A 7,571-nucleotide genomic window follows, 5' to 3' on the forward strand; every position below is an offset into this window, starting at 1 on the left:
CGTCCCTCATTTCATTATCAGCCCCATGAAAATTGGTACCATTGTCCGAAAACAATTCTCGTACAGGACCCCTTCGGGCAATGAATCTGCGTATGGCCATAATTGCGCTATCTGTGTTCAAGCTATGCGCAATTTCCAAATGAACAGCTCGTGTGGCCATACACGTAAACAGTACACCCCAACGTTTCTCCTGCCTTCTTCTTTTGGTTACCATGATTGGGCCAAAGAAATCGACCCCAGTGCGTGTAAATGGAAAAAGTTTCCTTCAACACGAGCAAGAGGCAGGGGAGCCATCTCTGGTAGAGCAGGTAGAACCATCGAATTGTTGCATCGTTGACAATCTTTCCAAGATGCCTTGACTGCCATACGGATACCCGGAATCCAGAATCTCTCTCGCAAATTGTTAACAATTTGCTCTCGTCCGTAGTGCATATTCCTCTCATGGGCATCTAAAATCATCAGCTTGGTAGCGGGGTGCTTTGGGTCAAGAATGACTGGGAACTTCTCGACAGCTTCGGGACAGTTTTCCAGTCGGCTCCTCATCCTCAGAATTCCCTCGTTATCCACAAAAGGAGAAAGCTTGTAGAAGGAACTCGTTTTATCGATTGCTTGACCCTTCTGCAAACGAGAAATTTCTGGCAAGTACTTCGCTTGCATTTCCCGCCAAAGGCATTTCTCAGCTTCTTTCAGATCTGTTACGGTCAGTTCGGATTTGGTTAGGTCACCCTTTGATCGAGCTTTCGAGGTGAACTCATACCAAATCTTGAAGATTTTCCTCACACGAGCTGTGGCACGCAAGAGGCGTGTCCAGGAGGAAAATCGTCTCGCATCTGGAACCAGGGGATCGACATCATGCTCGTAATTTACATTCACGAGCTCAACCACACTCACAGTCATGTCAATAGGTTCGGAAGGCTCTTTCTCGCGTGGCCAATTCTCCTCAGAGAGTCTCAAAAAATCTGGGCCACGGAACCATCTGGATTCTGGAGTGTAATCTCCGGGTGTCATCCTTGTCGCAAGATCGGCTACATTGTCCTTGGTAGAGACCCATTTCCAAGAACTAATGTCGGTCAGCTGCTCAATCTCACCCACCCGATGAGAAACAAACTGTTTGAATCTCCTGGATCCGTTTCGGAGCCAGCACAATACCGTCATGGAGTCTGTCCAGTGAAAGATTCGGTCAATCTTAACATCTAGAACAGAAATCAGTGTGTGGCTCAGTCTGCTATTCAAAACGGCTGCCTGGAGCTCAAGCCGTGGGATCGTGACAGCCTTTAAAGGAGCAACTCGTGTGCGTGAGCTCACAAAAGAGATCACCACTCTCCCTGCATCTTCGATCCGAAGATACGCAACAGCAGCGAATGCAGAGGAACTTGCATCCCCAAACACGTGGAGTTTGACAGAAACAGCACAGCACAAGTTATCGGAATAAGATCGTGGAATACTCACAGAACTGATGAGCCTCAATTCTTTCAGAAACTTTTGCCAGTATTCCAACGCCTCATCCTTGATTTCATCATCCCATCCAATTTCTTGGCGCCAGATCATTTGGAGTATTATTTTACCCTTGACGGTGAGCATGCCCACAAATCCAAGAGGATCAAAAATGGACATCACAAGGCGGAGAACCTCCCTTTTGGTGGGAATCTTCTGTCCACTCAACACTTCAGCAGACACTTTGTGGAAATTCAGACGAAATGTGAAAACATCTTGCTCTGAATCCCACCACAATCCTAGAACTCGATCAAAGTCACTCGAATCACTAAAGTTCTTGACTTTTTCACTTTCATTGAGATTACACAAAATTCTGGAATCACTTGCGGACCAGTTTACAACATCAAATCCCGCATCTTTGTGTATCTCAATTACTTCACTTATTCTTGCACTAGCTTCATCAATCGAATTTGCACAACTGATGTAATCATCACAGTACATGTACTTTTCAATTTCTTTCACTGTATCGGGATACGTGTTGGCGAACCTTTGGGCGTTTTTATCTTTGACATGCCCAGCCAAAGTAGGCGAACACGTAGCACCGAAAGTCATCACTGATAGTTTATATTCTTCCGGAGGATCTGAACGATTCATTCCACGCCAAAGCACTCTTTGATAATTTTGATCCTCTTCGCGCACTTTCACTCTATGAAACATTTCTCTTATGTCGCCGGTAAAACCAAATTTTCCTCTGCGAAAATTCGTCAGGACTGCTGGGGGAGATTGCAAGAGGTCTGGCCCCTTGTACAGCAAAGAGTTCATCGACACTCCCCTTGATACCGCGGCACAATCGAACACTACGCGAATTTTCTTCTTGGCGGGATGAGTCACAGTAAAGTGTGGCAAATACCACGTCTTCTCCGGCGGCACTTCACGATCACTATCACTCAATTTCACTAGATATCCCTTCCGGATGTGATCCATCATCTTCTCACAATACGAGGCAGCTAACTCGGAATCGCGATCAAGTCGTCGTTCTGTAGAACGGAGCCTTTTCAGAGCTGCTTCTCGTGATTCCGGAACTTTGGGACAAATTCCACCTTTCCAGAGCAACCCAACTTCATAGCGCCCATCGGGTGTCTGGTGGGTAGTATTTTCCATAATCTGAAGCGCCTTTTTATCATCTCGAGAATGCACGGGCTCCTGGTGTGGGATAGTACCAAAAGATTCCGTGGAAAAGGAATCTCTCACCAAATTGTGCAACTCATCAATCGTTTCTACCATGGCACAATTCATCTCGATTTCTCTGTTGTCTTGAGCTGACACTGTGCCCAGAATAACCCATCCAAGCCAAGTCCGTACAAGGTAGGGTGCTCTCCAAGGTCCATGGATTACCTCGCGTGAAACTATCAAAGGGGTATTATCGAGCCCAATCAATATCTCAGGATCAGCTTCACATTGGGACTCAATATCAACATCGGCGAGGTATTTCCAATCAACACTCAATTTCTGGACATCTACAGATTGGCAAGGAAGTGTCAGGTCTTTCACTGTTCTCACATGGTGCATGGTGTACTCCTTGGCTCGTGGGAAACTTCCCTTGATCTTCAGATCAACCATGCGAGAATCATTGTCAGTTTTTATATCTGGTGTAGTGCCTCTCCAGCTGAGAGGCTTCACAGGCCCCTCAAGTCCCAATTTATCAGCCAGACTCGCTCGGATCATAGTGATCGTGGATCCTTCATCAAGAAAAGCAGATGTTTTTACCATCCCTGCAGGGCCAGACACGATCACGGGCAGAATCTTCATCAGAATTCGTCCACTGGAAGTCGTAGCATGAGCTACAGTGCCCGTCATATTCTCATTTCGAACGTCATTGTTCGCGGGACTTTCATCTGGTTTCTGTGGAACTATAGGATTTTCTGGGGACCTGTCCTTGTGGAGAAGGTTGTGATGCCTACTCCCACAATTGTTCATCGTACATCTCGTCTTTTTGTGGCAATTTGGGGCCATATGTTTTGATTTGAGACAAATAAAACATAACCTTCTCTCCGAAACTGCACCCCATCTGTCATCAGTAGAGAGCGCCTTGAAGTTTGCACAATCTGCTATAAAATGGCGGCCCTCGCCACAGAAGGTGCATTTTGGCTCACAAGGGGAGGAACCCAACTGCCTCCCGCGGATCGGGACGAAACTTGGCATGTAAGTAGGGTCCATATAGAAAGTTAACCAGCCACTGGCTTTTTACTGTGCGGCCATTAGAAGTAGTCATTGTGACCATTCATAGTCATGAATTTCTTATATATATGAAAGATTCTTTTAACATTTGTTGCTATTTTTCTTTGACCTGAAAATGCGTTTTAATGATGTTAAAGCTTGGTTTGTGAGTTACTGATGAACGTCAGAACCCTTTCATGCGATACACCTTCATGGTAATGTCATAGGTCATCCGAGTAAACATTATACTTTTTCAAAGAAAATAATATTTTTAATATCAGCGAATTTTTCTTTCAGATTGTTTAAAAATAGCGAATGGGAAAATTTTTTATTCTTCTGTTCCTTCTTCTCCTCTTTAAATTTTACTGATGCCGGATTTCTTTTTCTTTTTGTGGATCTTAACATTGCATACTTTTTCGTCTTCATTTTTTTTTATTACAAAAATGTTTGTTTTTTATTCATATGTCTGCCATTTTTTATTCGATTTTGATGAGTAAGTAGTCGTTAGGAAGGTCCCAATGAGCTTTATAACATACCCAAAAATCATCAAAATCGGAAAATTACAACTGTCAAAATTTCAAGGTCAAAACTTTCAAAGCGATTTTAGCGCTACTAGAGGAGGTTTGACGATGTTTAAATATTCCACAAAATTATAGAGCGGATCGAGACGTTTCATTTTCATATAAATATTAATGTTTATGTTTGGTCCAGTAGTTTTGCAGTTACAGACAGAAAACCAAATGCAACTAGAAGATCATATCTTCTGTCCTAAATCACCTAAAGTAGCATATCGTGAAATTATTTTCTTTCTAATAAAGTAGTATCCCGTTAAATGAATAAAAATATAACTGCAATAATCTTGCACAATTTCCATTAATATTCAAGGAAGTCTAATATCTATATATTGCATTGTTCCAATAAATAAAAGATAGAGTAGGAGAATACAATAGTTCATATTCAATTTTTTGCAAACTTGGAAGATCTATCGCAGATCCCTAATGATATCATAGGGTCAGGTCAGGATGACAAATTTCTTGCTTTTCCATTTTGCCTAAGACCACTATCTTCTATCTCCAAGGGAAATGCAATTTTCCAACAATTTCCAAACTCGATATCTCGCATGAAGGAATTTGTAACGCAAAATAGGTATCAAAATTTTCTTATATTTTTTTTTAATAAATTGTGTTCTTCCTGAAATTGTGCAAAAATTTTAAATTACATGTTGATGATAATGATTACTTATGATAAAAAAATCCAATATTTTTATATTGTATAGAAAATGTGTACTTTTGAAAATTTCAGACTAACTATTATTGTTTTTTTTAATATTTTCCAAACATTTCAAAGTAGAATTTTAAAAAGTAAATTAAAACTCATATAGACAAAACTAACCACATAATTTTAATGTAATTCGCTGTTAATGTAGTCAAACGTTAATTCAGCCGAAGAAATATTTTTTACCTTGAAAATTTGACAGTTGTAATTTTCCGATTTTTATGATTTTTGGGTATGTTATAAAGCTCATTGGGACCTTTCTAACGACTACTTACTCATCAAAATCGAATAAAAAATGGCAGACATATGAATAAAAAACAAACATTTTTGTAATAAAAAAAAAATGAAGACGAAAAAGTATGCAATGTGGATCTTACCAGAAAGAAAAAGAAATCCGGCAGCAGTAAAATTTAAAGAGGAGAAGAAGGAACAGAAGAATAAAAAATTTTCCCATTCGCTATTTTTAAACAATCTGAAAGAAAAATTCGCTGATATTAAAAATATTATTTTCTTTGAAAAAGTATAATGTTTACTCGGATGACCTATGACATTACCATGAAGGTGTATCGCATGAAAGGGTTCTGACGTTCATCAGTAACTCACAAACAAAGCTTTAACATCATTAAAACGCATTTTCAAGTCAAAGAAAAATAGCAACACATGTTAAAAGAATCTTTCATATATATAAGAAATTCATGACTATGAATGGTCACAATGACTACTTCTAATGGCCGCACAGTAAAAAGCCAGTGGCTGGTTAACTTTCTATATGGACCCTACTTACATGCCAAGTTTCGTCCCGATCCGCGGGAGACAGTTGGGTTCCTCCCCTTGTCAGTGTGCTCAGTTTTTGGCGCCTCTTCGGTGTCAGTCTCTTTTGTGGCTGCCACTAACCTCGCTTTTTTCTCGGGCTTCTTGTCGGTCTTCTTGTCTCTCTCATTTCCCCTGTCATCGCTCCCCCTGTAACCAGGAAAATGCACTCTCTCGCCAGCTGCTAATGCGCGAATCTCCATCCAATCTGAGAAAGTTTCCAAGGTGCAGTGAATCTTTGACAAGCTGTACTCAGACCACTGCACACGCATAGAGAGTGGCAACTTCATCAGGAATTCCTCCAGGAGTTGGGGATTGTCAATATAATTCCATCTCTGGAACATTTTGAGTGAGGCCACAAGATTCATCACTGAATTAGCCATGTTGATTATCGTCTCCGGTTTCTCTTCTTTCACAGCAGGAATCTCCTTTGCCTTGGCGATCAAAGACTTCACCAAGAAGTCAGGACGACCAAAGCGTCTTTCCAGAGTGTTGATAATCTTCCCGACATTTTCGGGAGAGAACAGGAGAATTTGAACACACTCTCTGGCTGCTCCCTTCAGACATTTTCGCAGGCGCTGCAAGTTCTCTTCATCTGAGAAGTGGCATGTTTTTGTGGTGTTCTTGTACCAGGCAATAAACATGGGCCACTCCTCGAACTTTCCGTCAAAGTGGTATAGATCATTTCCAAGCGTTTGACGAGAAAGAAACTTATCCATCGTGCTTACTTGCTCTCTAATGACGTCATGCACCGATAGTCGGCTGCATGTGCTCTTTCCGGACGAGCTGCCGGAGTCACTATCCTGACGATTATCTCGACGGATCTTTTGGGTTTTCTTCACAATCTTCACGCCCCCGACTTGCTCCACAAACCTCGTGTACTCTGTTGCTATTGATTCAGCATCTGGAATCTCGTTGGGCTCTTGGTCAAACTTGTCCATAACCTCCTTTTGAGCATTATTGGGATGATTATGTGAGGCACCATCTTGCCCCCCAAACTGCTGCTGAGAACCTGAAGAGCCTTGGGACTTCTCAAGCAACATCTTGGTTTGTTTTTCCTTGAGTTCCAACAGGGTAATCTGCATCTGAGTACGCTCAATCTGAGTTTGTATTAGCGTCTCTTCCAAAGTCTGAGCCGTGCTTTCAAACCCAAGACGTGCCGGAGGAATGCCTTTATTAGCACGTGAACTCTTCCGGACACCATTCTGCATCTCCATAGGTTGGGAATCATCCCGATGCGAAGGACCACTATGTTCCAAATCAGTCATCATTTATTTCTCGGAATTTTAAAATAGAACTATAGATAGGGATCTACAAAAAATATATAAAATCATTTTTAATGGCGTGGTGACTTTAAAATATATTTAACCTTACATTTCAAAGAGGCTTCTTCTTCCCTTATCGCTATTGCCTATTTCTCGATCCTTTCAGCTTTCAAAACCTATTTGAACGAATCTATAATAAATCTAGGAAATAATCCACAAGTTTTAAATACCTCACCTTTTTGCTATCAAATATAATGTTAATTGAATAGCTTAAATTAATCTCAGAGCAAGAGCACATGGACTTCACTATCACGCCATTAAAGCAAACTGAAGTTTTGCCAGAAGGGCTTACAATAATAGAATTCAAATCTGGTCAGTTGGCAACATGCACCATGCTACATGTGTACGCATACATGTCCATGCACATAATCAGTCATCATAGAAAATTAGAACAGGTCATACACGAATTATTTTCAGGAAAAAATTGGGTTCTTACCATTAGATAAGCTGGATAAAAAATTGGCAAAATATTTAATTTGAAATATTATGAATTATGTTTTATCTGCACCA

The 7,571-nt window shown here is 40.9% G+C and overlaps 1 protein-coding gene across 1 annotated transcript; it reads right to left on the minus strand.

The window, feature by feature from the left end:
* Window positions 1-207: 207 nt before the first annotated feature.
* On the minus strand, window positions 208-7,004 carry LOC129808886 (uncharacterized). The gene is made up of 3 exons (XM_055858791.1): window positions 6,465-7,004; window positions 5,742-6,395; window positions 208-3,423 (listed from the first exon to the last, which is right to left on the minus strand). The coding sequence occupies exons 1-3, from the start codon at window positions 7,002-7,004 to the stop codon at window positions 208-210; spliced, it is 4,410 nt and encodes a 1,469-aa protein (XP_055714766.1).
* Window positions 7,005-7,571: the final 567 nt, after the last annotated feature.

Source organism: Phlebotomus papatasi, unplaced genomic scaffold, assembly GCF_024763615.1.
Source record: "Phlebotomus papatasi isolate M1 unplaced genomic scaffold, Ppap_2.1 HiC_scaffold_163, whole genome shotgun sequence".
In the NCBI taxonomy this organism is placed as follows: Eukaryota; Metazoa; Arthropoda; class Insecta; order Diptera; family Psychodidae; genus Phlebotomus; species Phlebotomus papatasi.

Excerpts from the sequence above, each read along its gene's own strand:
- LOC129808886 (XM_055858791.1), bottom strand. The coding sequence starts at position 7,004 with ATGACTGATTTGGAACATAGTGGTCCTTCGCATCGGGATGATTCCCAA. Across the intron at positions 6,396-6,464 it reads ATGACGTCATTAGAGAGCAA|TTCGAGGAGTGGCCCATGTT; the intron begins GTAAGCACGATG and ends TTTGACGGAAAG. Across the intron at positions 3,424-5,741 it reads ACAAGGGGAGGAACCCAACT|ACGAGATGTACGATGAACAA; the intron begins GTCTCCCGCGGA and ends TGCCACAAAAAG.